Genomic DNA, 19,379 nt, shown 5'->3' with positions numbered 1-19,379 from the left:
TAATCAGAAAAGCATTCCATTTCCACATTTTAATTTCAGTTACACTGAAAAGAAACATTTACAAATACATGCACTTCATTTCAATGCATTTAGGATGTCTGTTTAATGAATACAACTCAGCAGTAATCAAAGATTCCAGTGACGTGTGTCCCAAAAATAAAACTGGAGTGACACGGCAAGCTGGGGCTGATGATGACTAGGACTTAACACTGTAAATACATGCATTCTCGTGCGTGAGGGAACATTAGCAGACTGTGTTTCTGTCACAAATGGTATGAAGGCAAAATGCCTGGCTCTTGCAAAGCGCAGACTTCTGCCTGTAGTGCGTGATGCGGGTGGGGGCAGTGTTATGTCATCCAGAAGACCAATTTCAAGGCCTCTCAATGCTTCCTGAGAGAAACATATTTCCTGTCACTCCTTAACCTGTGGAACTAAAGTACAGCTTTCTCTTTAAGCATAGTACACTCCCAAGTACCATTTGCTTCTTGTTTTCGGCGAGCAAAGTTATGCTCATCTTGCCTCGCAAGAGGACAATTTTTAGGTGCCCATTTGTCAGTTCTCCCTCAAAATAATTCTTAAAACAGCATATTACATCGTTTTCCCTCGGCACAGCCAGCGGGTGACGCAATTCACATCACATATTCATCATCCACATCTTATGTACACAAAAAAGGCATCAATCTGCTTCCTGACTTCAAATGGGCAGGAGGGTCATTTCGACCCCAAGAAGAGCACATACTGCACAAGTCCTTACTGAGGCAGGGGAATACACCTCACGCTCCGGGTGTGCCTGCTTCCTGGTCGATGAGGGGGTCTGCCCGCTCCGCCTCCTCCTGGGCCGGAGTGGTCTCGTGCTGGGCCGTGACAACGATAGTGTTTTCGTCAACCAGCTCGCATGTGGGGTTGGAGAAGGCCGACAGCGGGAGGGTGATTCTTTGCATCTCGCGCTCGTACACGCGTTGCTCGTGCTGCTTTTTTAGGTCTCGGCCCCTGAAAACATAAGATGGAAAAAAAAACATCAGTTGTTGGGGGTTATAAGTGTAGTACGTATTTTTTATTTTGTTCATTAATCGGCCATTATAATGACTTGATTTTTTTTTTTTTCAAATTTACCTTGCAAGCGAACTCCAATGCTACTTCACTCAAAAAGTGCTAACTTAGTGTTGTTTTTAACTCACCAACAAACCAATGAAGCAAATTATATGTTTCAAAACAACCACAAAAGTTCAATTCTTTTGTATAAGTCTGCAATCTAGTAGTTTAATGCAACTATATGAAAGGAAAAGGGGTGTAGGAAGTTGCATTTTGTATCAGGTACTACTACAGCAAAATTTAAAAAATAAAATAAAAATAAAAAACATAACAACACACGGAGACATAACATTCAGAGTTATTTTTTAACCTCTATGGAGAACAACTAACATCACAACATCTTAGAGTTGATACTAAGTTGCTCTGTTTACTCCCATGTCTGTATTAGACTGCCACCAGTTGGCCATTAGAAGGAGTGGCACTCTGTGTATGTAACATTAAGGATAAAAAAAAAGATAATTTAAAAACTAAACATTTTTTTAGTTATTTTGTTTTTGTACACGCAAAAGGAATTGTTTTAAAACTGAAAAGAAAAATGAAAAACCTGAGTTTCTTTTAATGGTTGCCTAACGCTGACACTTTATAATAAAATACATCACAATTGATAACAGTGCATAACACCACACTTGACTTAAGCCCAACTAACTGTTTTTAATTGTAAACTGTCTGCAAAAATCCTACGATGCTCAGGGCCAACTTGTTAGACACTTTCGCAAAAATCTGGTGAATTATTAAAGAGTTTCATTTAAAATTGTGTCCAGCTTGAGGTGGAATGGTGTTTTTATTTGTGAGGCGCGGATTAACTGCTGTGAACTGCCTTCGGTGGAAACAAGGAGCAGATGGGAAACAGGGGGAGTCAGCATGACTCGTCTATATTGAGATTGAGCCATATTCGTAATGTCGGAGCCAAACGAGGCAAAAAAGTGAGGTCGGACTCCACTTGCCTCTTTACTTTTCATACATTTTCTAATACTTATTTGATGTTTTTAGTGAACATTTTATTTAGCCGTCTTGTCTACTACGTGTGGACTACGTTTGCCAATATGTATGATTAGAAAAACAAGTCTGCCGTTCTCACAATGAAACCCGTGACAAAACAAACTCCTCCTTTTTAAAAATAAGACATTCAGAGCTTAGCCAGAAACCAAAAGCAATTGTTTTCTATGAGAACTAATGTCGCCGTTGCATTATCCAACTTTCCAAGAATCCAAAATGGAAAATCCTTTAAAGAAAAATTCATTTCCTGCCATCCCCCCTATGGTGTGTTCTTTGTGGCATGGCTTATATAAATGTGCCCCCGTATGCGCCCGTCCTGAAACTGACCTTTTGTAGAAGTAGCCAACCGTGATGCCGACCCCGAGAATGATTATAACGGCCATCATGACGATGCCCAGGGCGTAGCCTAAAAAACAAAATTCAGCCAACGGTTAGTTACGATCTATAAATGTTGTCAAGTATTTTCGGAAGAACATACCGAGCGTGCCCAGATCTTTTTTCTTTTTGGGCCCGGTGCGGACCCTCTGGCTAATTCCCATCACCGGCTGCTTGGCGACGGCGTCCCCTTGCGTCTTAGGTGGGGTATTAGCGTCGGGGGAGGGAGTGGCTGCCGTCGGCTGGGCGGTCTTTGGTGCTTCAGTGGCAGTGAGTTCTGGGAACGCGGAGAGGCAGTTTTAACGACTTTGACGGCTTGGAGCCATTCCAGCATTATGTTCGCATGGGTTAAAGTGGAGGAGAAAAAAAAGGCGTTTGCCGAGGTGGTATTTGAGGTTCGTTATTGCGTTAACATAAATCCACCTGTTTGCAGTAATTGGAGTTATGAAATGAAGTTTTCTTTGTATTACAAAAACAATACAATACAATACATTTTGTACTAATCAGTGCTGGCGCAAACCAATTGCCAGAATGCTTTAAAACTTAAAAAAAATACACTTGAAAGGTATCTGAGGGGTTTAAATTGACATATACTGACAAGCATTGTATTGCTTTTAGAAATTCATAAATGTAATTATAAATGAATTCAATATTAATGATATTAAAATGACTAAAAACTGAATGCATTCAGATTATGGCTCCAAGTAACACTCTAAAGTAGTTTTTTTCTTCCACAGCATTTTCCTCATTATCGCCCCACCCAATCAAAATGGATTAGACGTTTAGCACCATCAATAGCAGCCTTAAAGGGGGAATTTTACATGAATATTTTAGTAAAGAATTTGATTTAGTCTATTTAACACTACTATGTTTAAAGTATTTTCCACGCATTTTTTTTTTTGTAAAGTCAAATACAATGCGTTGAAATGAGTGCTGTCATATGTGCATAAAGCATGAGGAAAAAGAAAACTATATAATATATAAAAAGCTTGTCTTTCTTAAATTTGTCATTTTTGTATCGGGTCGGTGAGTTTTGGGAATATAATTCTCTATAATAAACGGGGGTTCACTATATATATCGTTTAAATTAATTTAACGAAAGAAGCGATGATCTTGGCGCCCAATTAGACGTGTATGGTTATTAGTATCATAATGTGTGGTTTCTAGTTACTGTTGCTCCAATAACAAATAGCACTGAGGCCATCCTGCTCCTCCCGTTTAGTCGCACCAAACATTTTGAAAAGACGTGTTCGAAAGGAAGCGGCGGTCGTAAAAAGGCGCCGCGTGCTCGTACGAGCGAAGGGGGACGGCCTTCACATCTGCGCCTTAAATTTTCCCACATCGCCCGTTTCCTTTGCAAGCACAAGCCGGATGTTTACAAACTTGACAACAAAAGTCTGTGACATCATTAAGTCAAGCAGCCAATACGATTTGGCCTCTGAGGTGTGAAGACCGCTGTCTGCCAATCAGGTTAGACGTAAGGCGTGGCAAAAAATAAAAAAAACAAAAAAAGTCTGGCAACTAAACACATAACTGTGGTTCTCGTCTTGTTTATTTGAAATTAGGTCAGAAATGGAGGTCAAATTCAACTGTACCTTTAACTGGCGTTTAACTAATTGCACTCCTACTGAGAACGTGCTGTGATCCTGTTTTACTTGGACCTGGATTATTTGGATTGAGAGCCACCGATCTCTCCACGTTTTAAACTAGGCTGCCATCTTCTTCTTACACAAAAATGTCATTGTTTCTCAAAGCATAACCACATTTTAAGCACAACAACCACAGTATTCCAAAAACGCAGCGGCAATCTCCGCCCCCTTTTTATAAAAAAACGTTTTTCCATGAATTTCTTTTTCTTTTTTGTTGTTGTTAGAGGAAGTTCAAAAGTCACCTTGGCATGTCTCGATGTAGCAAAACTGCTTCTGGACCATCCCGTCGGGACCCGCAATGTAGCACCAAGGCCGATCGGAAGCGTCTGGATTTCGGCAGTAATTGTGATCCCCCACACCTACAAAAAAAGGAAAAGAGTCCATGTCTCATACTGATAACTCAATTCAAACACTCAGATGTGCACTTGTCCTGCTGTGGCTGGCCAGCAATGGGCTCATTAATCATTCACACCGCTTCATCACACAACAATGAACAAGCCACCATTGGGACAAAGACATGAAAAAGCAGCTGCTGTGCAAAGGAGGCCATTTAAAAACTATAAACACAAAAAAGGCTTTGCTCAGGTTGTTCCATTTCATCTCCAGTTTAAGGTCCAAGTGTTGGCATAGTACAGGAAATGCTCGCTACTACTGGTAGAAACATAATATTCTACTTGTTAATAATTTAGGGGTACATTTGACCCATTTTACAGCGATATGATATTTGCCGATAATACATAGGTACACGATTCGACTCAATTCAAGGACCTTCGATCAATTTAATACGACATGTACACATTTGGTTACATTCTAAAAGCAATAAGAAATACAAAGATACGTGCATTTTGGGAAAATTTTGAAACCCATCTATGAAAAAAGGCACATTTAAAAGATAACGATGCAGTTCAATGTTTTGCATTTTGATCGGTTAGATTGTATAGTTGCTTAATTCATCAAAACATCCATCAAGAGTGTATTTGTTTCCGATTTTAATCTTTTATGTTCACTGTACTGCACTTTGTATTCTTTGTTGTTTTTGAAGCGCTTTATAATAAGGTCGAATGCTTTTTATTGTCATTATAGAAGTATAATGACATTTAAAGCTTCACCATGAAGTGCACAAATACAACAACAAATTGAATATAGTTCATCTCTACTCTACTACTCTGCTAGTAATGCGCAAATAATTTCCAATTATCCCTCACTTGTAACTTGTAGATGATCCACCAGCAAGCCAAAGATGTCTTATCTACTTATTAGTGAGGATTAAGAATCCATTAACATGAGCCCTAAAATAGCTTTAAAGGGAATATAATCAATGCTTTAATCAACTTCCTATTGATGTTAAATGGCAAGATTCTTATCAGTCCTGGTAATAATGGAGTGTGACGTCTACTGATACCCACAAGAAGTAGAAATGTTTACCTGTCAATGGATCATATTGTGTGGAGATGTTGGTCCACTTTAGACAAGTCAGGCCTGAGGAGGAACTCTGTTGGACTCCTCTGTATCCCTCTCCATTGGACTCAATGCAGTCTGCAGAATAACAACAGATTACCATTAAAGGAAACAGAAATAGCTATGCCAAGAACACAACACACACTGTAAACAAGTATGTTGACTATTTTACCTTTTAGGTCTGGATTGAAGACGCTGCTGTCCCCCAAAGCTGCGCAGAAGAAAACAATGGGCAAAGATAGAAACATGGTGAACGGGTGATGGATCGACTTCATGGTTATTGATGGCTTTTTAAGAAGAAAAGGGAAAGAGCCTGTGCTGAAAGCATCAGACACACTGCTCCGCTCCTCTTCTGTTCCAGTCTCAGCCCTTGTTTTTGTCAAGAGGAGCTGCGCTCTCCTCGTAAACAGCCCTCGGCTGGAGGAGGAGCTGCGGGGAGGAGCAGAAGAAGGAGAAGGAAAGGCAAAACACACCTCCAGGTCCTAAAGCCGAGCCCACCACTGAGCTCACATGCGATTTCCTTATTCTCAGGCTATTGATTTATAGCCTTTAAGTTCCTAGAAGTCTTTTCAAAGTGCCATGATGACATTTGGAGAGCTACAAATCACATCACACAAAACAAAGACAAAAAGAAAAACATCTATTTTTTTGCAAAGGCAAGCAGCAAGAAATATATATAAAAAAGGATAGAGGCAGGCACAATGGCAGGTGGGCCCTCACTTTGTGGAGTTTGCATGGTGTCCCCAGGCTTGCATGGGTTTTCTATGGGTGCTCCGGTTTCCGCCCATATTCCAAAAACATGCATGTCAGGGTGATTGAACGCTCGAAATAAGGGAACCTTTTTGACAGAGACAGCCATAAACAATTCATATTTTCAATATTCTTCCTTGAGAGCCATAGGTTTCCTACCCCTGCTCTAAATTATCCCTACGTATGAGTGTGTACCCTGAATTATTTGCCAACCAATTGCAGGGCACAAGTAGTCAATCATTTACTTACAAGTATACCAAGCCCCTCCTGTACATATACACACATGGAAAAATGCTCAACCAGGCATGCAGTGGCACGATGCCAGTTGAAAAGTCAAACATGCATGTTTACAATTATATTATAACTGTAATAATACCTCAATCTATTTATAGATTCTCATCTGACCCACACTGACTCATTGCTTTCCATTTATAATCCAAGTGCAGTTCTATCTGCCTCTAAGTATTCGCTTGTCTGTCCATGTGTTCTTCCTTTCCAACTCACGCGGCCTGTTTTTCCACTCACGCAGAAAGAAGACTCTGCAGGGACCAATAAATGGCAGATTTCATGCTTAGCTTTTTTTTTTCTTTCTCCGAGGCATTGTTGGCAGTGTGCATAAAGAGAACTCGTCAACCCGCACTGCATTCATCGGGTCATACTTTATAAAACAGAGGCCAGGCGTAATTTCAAGCAATGGCGTGCTCAAACACAACAGCATCTGTCTGCAGTGCATTCAGGGGAGGGGCAAAGGGCCCTTTACCAACATGCACAGAGAGAAACCAGGCCAGCAACACAACACAAACGCAACCTGTCAAATATTTAAAAACTATGTATGACATGATCGTTCGATTGCTGTCAGCCACCAGTCCAATTGGATCGGACGTCTATCCCTGTTAATGATGTTAATGTAATATGTTGCGAGCTATAAGTACCATGATGATCCAGAGGTAAATTAAAACACATGCATTATATGCTAAATATGAATAGTAACGCTCGTGAAAAACTGCAGAACAAATAGAGAAGCTAAAATCAAAAGCAAAACATTTTGGAATACATTTGTTCTAATTGGGAAAAGAAAAGACATTCAGATGTACTTTTTCCCATCCTAACTACATTTATGAGTTATTGGATCAGGACCTGCTAACGGCAGATCCTTAAAAATCAGGTAACTTGGACCCACATGCAAAATATGTGATCGGGACATCCCTTAACAGTGTCCCATTATTACATAAGACATTTCCAAAACATGCCCCATTATATAGTAATTCCTTATGGACTCTCTGAGAGCAAGGATACAGTGATGACACAATGGAAAAAGACCGCCTCGTCTTGCCAGTCCCAATAGTAAACATGTGGTTCAAGTTGTGCACACAAACCGAATAAAAGCACTTACTTGGCTTTGTTCCACGTTGCCATAGTTAGTCTTAATTAAACAGGAAGCAGGCAGTTATACAGAAAGGTCACAGATCTGTATTCACAAAAGCACTGTGTTAGTACCATTTTACTTTCACCAGGTTGTCCTACTACAATATATGCATAAACCCAAGTTGCTAACAAAATAATCAATCAAGTACTTTTTAGCTGTTGTCGTGTCTTTGAGAATCTTAAAGACACAACGAACAGGTGAGCACTAGTGACCTTCCCTTGACATTCTTCTGGTCTACTTGTGGAGTAGAGTTAAAGCCATCTTGTTGTTTGAGACAAACTTTGGTTAAAAAGAAAAGAAAAGAAGGCATCCTAAATGAAATGAGTCACTTTATTTCACTTTCAAAGAAAGAGCCTTCCTGACTCATCACCATACGTCACAGTCCAAAATATAATTTTGTTAAAAAAAATACAAACCATTCCGCCCATGTGTCGGAACTGAGTCATTATTTTTTACACCCACCACAAGAACAAGCAGAAGGCAACGTGATGATGTAAGACTATTTTAGTGTGTGGGTTATCAACAAGCGGGCACCCACACTCTGTCAACTCAGAGCCATTCCATCATCTTGGGCTTTTGTGGTTGGGGAAATGGACACTTATGCAAGAAGAAGGCTTCTAATGGAGCTTCCGAGTTTCGGTGTGGATTTTCACATTTTTATGAACTTAAAAAAATAACAATAGTAAGAAGTCGCACATGTCTATGAAAACAAAACAATTCTTTGCAGTTAATTGCACTGAGGAATTAAAGCAACGAGGTCAATGTCACTACAAAGGGCTTTTTGTGCCTTCTAGACTAATTGATGAAACTAGGAGGGATTATTAAAATGTGCTTTCTTTCTTTTTTACGTACATAATTTTGGCACGTCTTTTAACAGTGCTCCCCTGATTACACCCTTTTTTAGTGTTGTAATCCCATCATAAGATTTTGTGTGCAGCAGTATATTGTTAAGTTTAACATTCATTATTCCACTCAGGCAGTGAAAGACCAATATTAAAAATATTTCAAAAATAAAGAGATATGTTCCGGCCTAAAAAGGAAAAAGAACAAAGAAGTTTGTGGAAAAAAACATAGAGTTTACATTTTATTAAAACGACATACCTGAGAGGTGTTTCAAGAACATTAGTTTGAGAAAAAAGTTCAAATATCACGAAATCCACAGGGGTTTATTTCCTCTGCTTTCCTCATCATAAAGTCCGTTCATTGTAAACATGGTAGACAGTGTCAGTGGGTGCAATGTTAATTCGGTATTTAGGCCTACCTCAAACAACCAGATTGATTTCCTCAGCTATCTTTGCTTATCATTGAGAATCCATGTCTAACGTCTCCAGTCACATCAGATATGAGAGCAGAGCTCACGTGGACACCTTGTTGACTTAGATGATTAAAAACATCCTTTAACGTCACCTGTAGGGCTGAAGGATCACAAAAGTGTTGCTCACAGCTTTTGGAAAGGCGGAGAAGGAAGGTAGCTCTTGTTAGCAGGCCACAAATGGTGCTGTGAAACCGGGGATCAGTCAGGAGTGTCGGCCTCTGAGCTAAAAAGACAAGATAAGAACACATGGCTCATCTTACTGATACAACACATGACATTAGCAACACTTTCTAGACATCCAAGTGGACTACCTGGCTGAAGGTCTTTGCAGACTGCGAGGTTGTCCAGCAACAGAGTTGCATTCTGTATCGCCCAGGTTCTCAGGCTCTGTGCCAACACCGAAGATTCCACATACTTTTCAACCAGGAGCAGCAGGTAAGGCAAAACATGAACACACATTACGGAAGGCTCAGCAAAAACATTGGCATCGTCTTGCTCATAGAGGCTTCCGCATCTGAAAAAGACGCCGCGTATTGCTTAAGAACCGTGATGCGCGTCCATCCTGAAAATGACTCAGCAGAGTGACTCACCCAGTGTCCACGGCCTCTCTCAGTACAGGCTTGAGGTCAGCGCTGGGCACGTGATACAGGAGGACCTCCAAAGCTTCAGGTGTGTCCCAGCACTCCTCCAGGAACAAATCCAGCAGGAGTGGTATAGCCAGGTTGACCTGCGTGAGGTAGACGCTCCTCTGCGTTTTTCCTCTGGCGTGATGAAGCATGGATATAAAGCTGGCTGCTTTGCTCCTCACCACTTGGCTTTGGTCCTGGAGCAAGTCCAGGCCTGTGCTCAGCAACCTGCATAAGAGCCAACACTTGCCATTACGAATTGTCAAGGTATTAGCAAATTTGTGCGTTGACATCTAACATTACTTGATGATGACAGTTGGGGGGATAAGATGTTGACTCATTAGAGGAAGACCAGCTACACACAGAGCTTCAGCACAAGCTATTCTCACAACTTCAACAGCATCAGGGGATCGGTGAGATTCCAAGACACCACACCAGCGTTGGATTACAGAATTCTGAGGACTTTTGTTTTGAAAGATAATAAAGTAAGAGTTATACATAAATTGAGAGTGAATGACATGTAGAAAAAGGTCACCAACCATTGGGGAAGCAGAAGGCTTGCACCATGAAGAGCCTGGGACAAGAACTCTGACCCGCCTCTTTTATCTTCCAGGTCTTTCAATAATAAATCCAGACATTCTAGAAGAGCAGATTCCTCAAGCGGAAATGGGGCAGTAAGAGAATCCCCACCAGCCATCACTTCTACCATGGCTGCAAGATGAGTCCTGCGGTACTCCTTATTTGGACTCAACAGCGCCTTCCTCAGATTAGTCTGCAAATAAAGCAGACTGATGTAAACTCTCCATTTTGTTGGACGTGCTTTAATTTAGGCTCAAATTGGACAAAAACAACTTGTCCAGCAGGAAGATGCAATTTATGATTTTAAGAATTAGAGTTTAAAAAGATTTTAGGAAGACATATTAAAAGGGACTCATCCTGTAACTCACCAGCAGCATATTCTGGATCAATTCTTTCAGGTGTGTGTTCAGTGAGGCGTGGCTCTCCAGCACCCACGTGACTAATGCCAACCTCAGATCACAGCTCACATCTCTAAAAGTTTCTAAAATGTCAGACGCCCACTTGGGCTCGCTACAGACAAACTGGATAGCTTGTTGATGGAAGGAAGACAGGCCAACCTGAAATGAATGAAATTGAAGTTTGAAAAAAAAAAGACGCTACTATCTGAAAGTAGAGATTGTTATTGTAGCGCTAAGCTTTATAAACTTTTCAAAGCAATTTTTCTGTGTTAAAGAATGTTTGTCATTTTGACATCCTCATTAGCTGATGATGCAATGTGGCATATCAGTCTTGTCTGTAGATAATGATCGGGTGTTGATTACTACAATAAAACTACAAACAGACAGCATGATATCATGAATATTTCATATTCTGTGTAGTGTATATAGTACATAATTCTGTATTCTACACACACACCATGCTAGCATGAAATCAAAATCACAAAATAATTTTGCATTTCACACACCTGAAGCCCCTGCTGGGGCTTGTGAAGCTCACATTTAAGAATGCCAAGGAAATTTGACAGAAAGGTCTCGCAACAGAATCTTCTTAATGAATCCACCACAGCAACATACGCCGCTCTCACCAGCGGACAGCGTTGAGCATCTGTTGCAAGCCAGACCGAATCCTCCACGGCACACACCACCGCCTTGAGCTCGGGTGAAGGTCCACTAAAAAAAAAAAAATAAATCACCTGACCCTGGGAGTCAAAGCTTGTTGCAGAACAGTGAATGAACGTGGCCGAGTTTAATGTCTCACCAGTCTTTGCCAAGAGCTCTGTCCAGGAGGGCGTTAATGTCCAGCAGTTGCCCGTGGAGCCGGTTGTGGCAACAGCCCTGATGTTTGCGGGGCAACTGGGCTGTCAACTTGATGAGGATGTTCATGTACTCTGCAGGGGGAGTCATGGCAACTAAAGCCTTGGAGGCCATCACTCTCACACAGTAAATGGGGCTGGCAGAGAGCTGGAGTAAAGGAGACAGGAAGTCTGCCAAGGTGCTGGTGATGTAAAATAAGATAGTAAAGCGTAAGTAGCCTGACAAATTGTGTAAGATGAATTAGCTAATCATTTCAAACAAAACTAATGAGTAAAGACTAATGTAACCTATTCAATTTCATATCTGAGATCAATGGCTAATGTTAATCAAAAATTAGTATAGATTTATTGGAAAGGTGGTTATTTTTTCCCCCTGAATCTTTGAATATGACCTTACTCTGTTGAGACCTGGACGCCAGGCTGCAGTTGCGATAAAAGAGTAAGAATAGGGTAAAGTGAGGGGTGAAGGCGAAGCCTGGCTTCTTCAGGTGGACACTGGAGGTCACATGCCGCCTCTCGAAGCTCCCTAAGAAGGAAGGGTTGGAGCTTGGAGTAGTGGTGGAAGAAAGCTTTTGGGGACATTGCATGTTTAGTCCCAGCCTCACTGCTAGGCCGCTGACCGAGCATCCGTGAGCAAAGAGAACCTAAATCAAAAAGTTAGCGCAAGAAAAAATACACTCTCACATAATCCAGGTAAAGAGGAGTGCCGTAATCTATAGAAAGTGTTTAGATCCTACTGTAAAGCTGCAGGGCTGCATTCCGCATGGCCCAGCAGGGAGAACTGAGCAGAGTGAGAGCCAAAATGGTGACAGTGGGTGCAAACTGAAGGATGGCGACACCAAGGCCAGATCCACGCACTAGAGCCTGCAGAGTATGAACTGCACACACCTGTGAAGAACAATCGGCACGTCAGCCACATCTCAACATATGATGCCATTAGTACAACTAGTTTGTCTTGAAGTCAGAAAACCTCTTCCTATACCTGTGGGAGGTCCCGGGTCTGGTCCCAGTTCTCAGCGAGGGGGCTTTTAGCCGTGTCCAGTAAAAATTTCATGCTATGTGCTAAGAGCGGCCGTGCTTTACTGGCCTCCTCTGCAGTCAGGACACACAGGATGAGCATAGGCAATCCTGCAGCCCGCCGTGTTACTGAGGTACAACTAGGAGACGTCAAAACGTGTAGACCCTGAGGACATAACAAATGAAATTTGAAACAGGTAGAGAATAAGACGCCCTTTGTTTCAGCGAGCATCTTTTCCGATACATTTATTTCAGCCAGCCCACACACAACAATGTAAAAGAAATGTACCTGCTGGAGCATGTGAAATGGAATGTTCCTAAGTTCGGGATCTTGGGTGCCGAGCAGAGCTGAACAGAACCTGGTGAAGCCCATACCGCATCCCTCTACTGCGCCCTGGTGGAAAAAAAAACATATTTTGAAATGAAGCATTTTCAGGTCAACCTTTATTATTATTGAATTATTGAAAACTATAACTATGTGGGGTAATGCAACAGTCAGATGTGTACTTAAAAAAACCACACTTGAACCTACCCAGTGACGGCATTTCAGAAGAATATTTTGAAAAATATCTGCTGCCGTTTCTAAATGTTGTTTTGTTAGGAAGCACATGTCGGGCTTGGATTCAGCGAGAATTCGCTCCACAAGAAACCCTAAAAGGATCCCGGTTTCCTGATGAGAATGATACAATACACAAGAGGAGGGAAAAATGATTAAAATGCCAAATTTGCGTAAAGTTGTGTTGATACCTTGAGTGACACCCAGCAGCAGGTGAGAACAAGGCAGTGCTCTTCAGACAACAAAACACACTGATTTCTTCCATCTTCTGGATTTCCTCCAGATGAGTTCTCTATCAGAGAACTGATGGCATTCCCCATATCACAGAAAGAAGGAGGGGCATCTAAGAGAGCAATATATAAACATAGCAGCTATGTACAGTGTAATTTACCCAAACCAGGATGTTTAGTGTAAATTACCACTTTCAGTATGCTGTCCATGCATAACACCAAGCAGGAGGAGCGAGATGTTCTTCAGAAGGTTCAGTAAGTCAATGGTCAGAGCAGGACCAAGTGACTCAAAGACGTTGCATGTGTCTTCTAACAAACAATTCTGTAAGGCACTCAGAACACCTGAAGAGAAAGTCATGACACACAAAAAAACACACACGCACGGAGAAAAGATCTAATGAACAGTGTTTATCGACTATTATATCACGACTTACCGTGCATTGGCTTGGTTCTGGCAGCGAGCATCACATTGATCTTGGCTGTGAGGTAGTGAGCCTCAAGCTCCTTCACAAGGAAACCAATAAAACTGGAAGCCTTTTCATTATGAGCGCCATTGACACTGATGTCACTATTTGCTCTGCAATCAGGAAGGAATGCACTCACTCTATAAACAACCAGCTGATAACTACATACCAAATAAGTCAAAAGTACTTTATCTATATCACTGCAAACTACAACCACAGTAAGGAACGCTGATAATTTGATAAGAGTAGGAGAGTCAAAATTCAAATGTAGGAAGTATATTTTCCATATAAGTAGCGACTAAAAAGCTCAATTCAAGCTGAATATTCATTATACTGAGTAAATTAACAAAATAATGCAATCAGCGGTTTGACTTACTTGTGATGGAGAACCTTCATCATTAGGGCTGCCATCTGTGCCTGCTGGACCCGAGGACTGCACAGAAGCTGCTTGGTGCGAATGAGTAGAGCCTCAGCAACATCGACGGGCAGCATGGGAGGGAAAAATCTCACCAACAGTCCTGCTGAAAGTTCACGAATCTGAAAAAAGCAAGCATTTGTTTTTTGGTTTTTTTAACCCATAAATGAAGGAACACAATACAAATCAGGCTTGGGCAGCTCACCTCATTTGTTGAATCTTCTAAACAGCAGATGAGAACCAGCAATTTTTCTCTGGAGAAGAAGTTCCACTGTCCCCTCATCCTGGCATAATTAACAAGAGATCCCATGTTCACTAGAGAAAACAAATTGACATTGAGATGGCACTGTTAACTGTTTTGACAAAAAAACAGAAAAGTGTTATTCACATTTTGAACCAATTTTTACGAGCAAAATATGCCCCCAACTGACCAGGTGGTTGTCCCTTCCTTTTGTCGGGGTTCCACGTGTCTGTACAGGTCTCTAACAGCGCAGACAGCAACAATAAGACAGTCTTCTTCCTCTGGTAACTGTGATCTGGAGTTAGATTGCAGAATACCATTTGGTTCAACCAGTCCACAAAACCTAAGACACAAATACATTGGAAAAATGATTATACAATGTAGACAAAAAAAGTGTACATAGAACATTTAATTAGGCAGACATATACAACCAATACATTGCAAAAGCTGCATCAAAATGCTTTTAATATTGTTGTACATAAATTTTAGTTTGCTAAAACAGAGAAATTTCACTGACTTTATTATTATTATTGATAAAATTAAGTACTGTACATAAAACTGGGTTTCATTCGAAAAATAGAAGTCAGCATACACCTTATCACGCTGTTTGTTATTGTTTTAAGAGAGAGAAAAAAATCAAACTGTCCATAATAAAACGAATGGAGCATTCAAAAAGTAAAAATTATTATCAGAAAGAATGAATGCTTGAGACACAACTCACTTGATATATTAGTCAACCTGTAAAATCTTACCTACACCCTCGGTCAGCAATTTCTTTGCACTTTCCATTTGGCTAGTGTTGACCTTCTCCTTTTGTTGTTTGATACCTGCCAAGCATCCATCTCTGATTCGAACCAAAAATTTTCTCACAGCTGTTTGAAAATGTTGTCGAAAAAGTGAAGACTCTGAGTTTAAGTTCTGAGGAATGAAGGATCTCATTATTGCCAGTTCTTCCGGTGTTGGTGTGTCTTTGCTCTTGGGACTGCAACAAAGCAGGTTTACAGAGGCCAGTCGGACTCTGTCATCCGCCGAGCCCAAAGCTAAGTGAAGAATTTTCATGGTGGAGCTGCCCTGGACAGCCCAGGGAGAGCCGCCTGTCACAGCCCGGTAGCTACTCATTATGAATGCCCAGGCGCAGAGGTGGCCTGGTGAAAACGGGTCCAGGGAGGCCAACAATGGCTCCACAGCAGAGGGGAAGACTTGGAAGGTGCAGGGAAGTAAGTGTGTTGAGCTGTTACGTTGAAGAAAAACGACATGCGAGGTCAGTGCCTCAATAAGGACAGGAAGCCACCTTTCTGCCCATCGATTCCCGAGCTCCGACTCTGAAAGCGACGTTAGTGAGTCACCACAAAGCTCTTTTCTCTGCTGCTGGATCAGACACTTGTAAAGTTCTGAACCGAATGGAGCCAGGTGATCCTTTGACATGCACTTCAGGAAATGACTTTGAAGTTCAGCATACTGATTCAGCACCTGCTTAATAAAAGGGCCGTGCATCAAACCGTGCAAAATTTTCGGCGTGAGGGCGTTCCTGCTCACCGTGTCCGTTCCCAAATACGGGAGTAGAGCACAGAGTCGATGATATTTGGCTTTGGATTCCCATGGGAGTTGAATGATTTGTTGCAGCAGAATCAAATGAAGAGACTTTTTGGTATCACCAAATTGCTTACAGTCCATGTCATACAGGTCCAACAACAAGCAAAAGTTAATGCGAGCGCAGTCGGACACACCTTCCACCTAAAATAACAGTCCATTACAAAACAAAGCAAAATTATATACCATAAATATACAAGAAAAACGTTGCACATGGATAAAAGCATCAAGCCAGATTTAATCAATTAACGAAATTGGCCAGAGCCTTTAATTAATTTAGAGTCAATACTGAGCATTGATGCAGTCATTCCAATTCATGGATTGCTTGTTGTGACCAGTGAAGACATATTGACTGAATTATTGTGTAGTAAATACGACATACTGGCGAAGGATTTTGGTTAAACTTGACAATATAAATAAATTAATATTTAAAAACTGCATTCATAAAGCAGTTGACTCACTGGGCTTTCAGCGCTGGTCCATATAATAGAAATGAGCTGTTGCTGAAGGGTGCTGCTACTCTCAGATAGAAGACGGCCACCCGTCATCTTCCAGATATCAGACACGCACTCTGTGACCTTCTTCAGCCATAGCGTCAACACTGCGACCACATGTCATATTTGAACAGGTGACTTTGGCATGCAAGTGCCTAAAAAATGTCTCGATTTGACTCACCCTCAAAGGCAAGGTAGTGACAATTCAACTTCTCACAAAAATCATAGAGCATAGGAAAGATCACGTCAAACAGCAAGCTGCCCTGTAAAAACATCACGAGTCAGTGGTTTGTTAAACAATGTGAACTGATATGTACATATATTAACATCGACGATTGACATCTTGCCAGATATCTGTCAAATTACGCTAATCCACATTTTTACCTCTGCACCCTCCTCACGTGAACTCAGCAATATGCGAGGACGACAGCATGTGAGCAGGCCTCTGATCATTGAAAGCCAACCGAGTTCGCATACCGTTGTGGGGCAACGCTGCACATGGATGGCACCCACCGGCAACAGGCTCGACTCTGGCGAACAAAACCAGCAACTTAACAGGAGCCTCGGAGCAGTACCATGCACATGCAGAATTTCAAGTTGAGATTCATCCTAAAAATAGACTTTGTAGAAAATTTGTATGATTACACTGCAAGGCCAAGTAGTATTTTGTTGTCCATCAGTACCTGAATGAGAGCTTTGCAAAAGATTCCAGGCAGCAGCTGCACCTGCGCTGCTATCGGGTGCCGTATTGATGAGCATGGCCACAGCGGTCCCCGCCAAAAGACGAGTATCTCTGTTGGTGCTCTAAAAGACACAAATGCCTAGGCTGGAATCAACACTTTACACCGACTGGACAGTTTATACGTTTTTAGCGGCACCATCTAGCGAGATCCAATCAATTGTTGCTGATTGAACAATACTTTTATGACTGTGGTGAAAGTTTGAAGATTAGCAAAACTTTGAGAAGAGTTTGATGGCGAGTGAAGGAAAAGATATTGAAATCATGGTGGGCTAATTCTTCTGGTTTTTGGATATGCTTTCAATAATATCTCATCTCTCATCTCATCTCATGAACCACTTTATCCTCACTAGGGTCACGGGGGGTGCTGGAGCCTATCCCAGCTGACTTCGGGCTAGAGGCGGGGGACACCCTGAATTGGTGGCCAGCCAATCGCAGAGCACAAAGAGAAAATCTAGTGTTCAATCAGCCTACCATGCATGTCTTTGGAATGTGGGAGGAAACCGGAGTACCTGGAGAAAACCCACGCAGGCCCAGGGAGAACATGCAAACTCCACACATGTGGACCAACCTGGATTTGAACCGAGGTCTCCCACTAATATTGTACTTAAAAAAAATAATGACAAACCTGTCCAAACATGACTTCTGTGAGAGCTTGCAAGATTATCTGCATGGCGGGGCTCCACTGGTTCTCGTTCCACACTGCAGATGACACCACGCTTGACAATAGCTGAAATACTTGAAGACAAACCTGCAAAATAACATATTGGGGACAAAATGATCAGATGTAATAGACAACAATAATCCTTCATATTTCATAACGCGCACTTACCTTTACAGCAAGATAACACAACTGTCCATCTCGCAGGGACTCTTCTTGCAGGATAAAAGGGAAAAACTTGGCTAATTTTTTCAGAAAAGAAAGACAGAGCTCCTGCCACACATCACGACCCATAGTGCTATCCTCCAGGAGCATACTAGCTAAAGAAGTAAAAAAAAAAATCACATTTTGACCACTTGTTCAATTTAAAAAGTAATGGTATTGAATATCCTTCCTCTACAAAGATAATACTCAGTTGATGTCAAAATAAAAGTAGAAATAATACATCCGTATATAATGGAATTCAATTTTCTGAGGTGGGAAATGATGAAGTATGAATATGGTAGTTGTACTCAATGATCTGTAACTTATTTGAGTACATATTCATTTTATCCGTGCATTTGAATACAGTATAGAATAGAGATACAGTATGTACGCACAAACATACACACAAATACATAATATAAATTTGTTTCCAACCTCCAAAAAGACAAGACAGGGACAAAGACAAACCTCTCTGGAGGTCTTCCTGAGTAAACATCTGGAAAAAAAATGTTCAGCAAAACTTGAGTGCAGTTTCTTTGAATCCTCCTCATCTCCATTTTGAACTATAAGAGGGTTCTTATGTACCTGCTCAGAATGAACTATCGAGCTCAAACTGAAGTGGGTCTCAGCAAACACCAGCTGATGGTCCACCATCGCCAAGTGCTGCAACATCTGTGGAGAAGCATTTGTGAAATGAAACTAGGAACAGAAAAAAAAACGACAACATATTCCAAGAACCAACCTTATCCACTTTTCTGCAGGCTGTGGAGATGTGGGCCATCTGCAGCTGCAATGTGACCACAAGTCTGACGAGAAGCTGAAAGTGATCTTGCTCCAGATCCTGAAGCGTCACCGTCTTCAGCAGATGGACAGCCTCCTCCAAACTGCGTTCCTTGGTCCTTTTAACGTCACTCCTATTCATAGGCAAGAAATATTAAGGTAAAGGTATGTACATGCCACCTCCAAGATGGCAACGAGTGTCTTTGCAATACAAACCTGGAGCACTCCGAAAGTTTATCAAAAAAGCTCCCGATCTTTTGGGTCCCATTAGCATACGGTTGGCCCTCGGTGATGACAGAGTTTTTCAGACTTGTCAGGATTTCATCAAACGACGACATTTCTGCTTCTACTGTTACACTCTTTGCCTACATATATGATTCAAAACAGTGGTTCACCTCTAACTACATCTACTATTGCTAGATCACTGTCATTCTGGCTTTACAATGAGTTACTGCCATCTAGCGGACAAA

General features: G+C 41.5%; 2 protein-coding genes across 2 annotated transcripts; both read right to left on the bottom strand.

Moving 5' to 3' along the window:
• Positions 1 to 14: 14 nt before the first annotated feature.
• pik3ip1 (phosphoinositide-3-kinase interacting protein 1) lies at positions 15 to 7,609 on the bottom strand. The gene is made up of 6 exons (XM_077600409.1): positions 5,743 to 7,609; positions 5,538 to 5,648; positions 4,355 to 4,471; positions 2,567 to 2,740; positions 2,416 to 2,494; positions 15 to 990 (listed from the first exon to the last, which is right to left on the bottom strand). The coding sequence occupies exons 1-6, from the start codon at positions 5,843 to 5,845 to the stop codon at positions 774 to 776; spliced, it is 801 nt and encodes a 266-aa protein (XP_077456535.1). The 5' UTR covers positions 5,846 to 7,609; the 3' UTR covers positions 15 to 773.
• A 1,284-nt stretch (positions 7,610 to 8,893) lies between these two features.
• On the bottom strand, positions 8,894 to 19,331 carry LOC144074167 (tRNA (32-2'-O)-methyltransferase regulator THADA). Its single transcript, XM_077600410.1, is given in 30 exon segments — positions 8,894 to 9,284; positions 9,373 to 9,575; positions 9,652 to 10,149; positions 10,227 to 10,459; positions 10,635 to 10,823; positions 11,171 to 11,375; positions 11,464 to 11,700; positions 11,916 to 12,162; positions 12,256 to 12,406; positions 12,501 to 12,701; positions 12,825 to 12,929; positions 13,068 to 13,205; positions 13,283 to 13,434; positions 13,511 to 13,663; positions 13,756 to 13,898; positions 14,162 to 14,322; positions 14,406 to 14,515; positions 14,632 to 14,784; positions 15,194 to 15,911; positions 15,978 to 16,175; positions 16,493 to 16,632; positions 16,707 to 16,788; positions 16,910 to 17,055; positions 17,209 to 17,329; positions 17,893 to 18,015; positions 18,097 to 18,245; positions 18,598 to 18,625; positions 18,715 to 18,801; positions 18,872 to 19,043; positions 19,126 to 19,331. Coding segments are annotated over 30 exon segments (5,619 nt in total). The 5' UTR covers positions 19,248 to 19,331; the 3' UTR covers positions 8,894 to 9,030.
• Positions 19,332 to 19,379: the final 48 nt, after the last annotated feature.

This window comes from Stigmatopora argus, chromosome 5, assembly GCF_051989625.1.
Source record: "Stigmatopora argus isolate UIUO_Sarg chromosome 5, RoL_Sarg_1.0, whole genome shotgun sequence".
Lineage (NCBI taxonomy): Eukaryota > Metazoa > Chordata > Actinopteri > Syngnathiformes > Syngnathidae > Stigmatopora > Stigmatopora argus.
The sequence above is the reverse complement of the archived record's forward strand: the minus strand, read 5'-3'. Positions and strand labels throughout refer to the sequence as shown.

Excerpts from the sequence above, each read along its gene's own strand:
- pik3ip1 (XM_077600409.1), bottom strand. The coding sequence starts at position 5,845 with ATGAAGTCGATCCATCACCCGTTCACCATGTTTCTATCTTTGCCCATT. Across the intron at positions 2,741-4,354 it reads CTACATCGAGACATGCCAAG|AACTCACTGCCACTGAAGCA; the intron begins GTGACTTTTGAA and ends CCGCGTTCCCAG. Across the intron at positions 2,495-2,566 it reads AAAAGATCTGGGCACGCTCG|GCTACGCCCTGGGCATCGTC; the intron begins GTATGTTCTTCC and ends TTTGTTTTTTAG.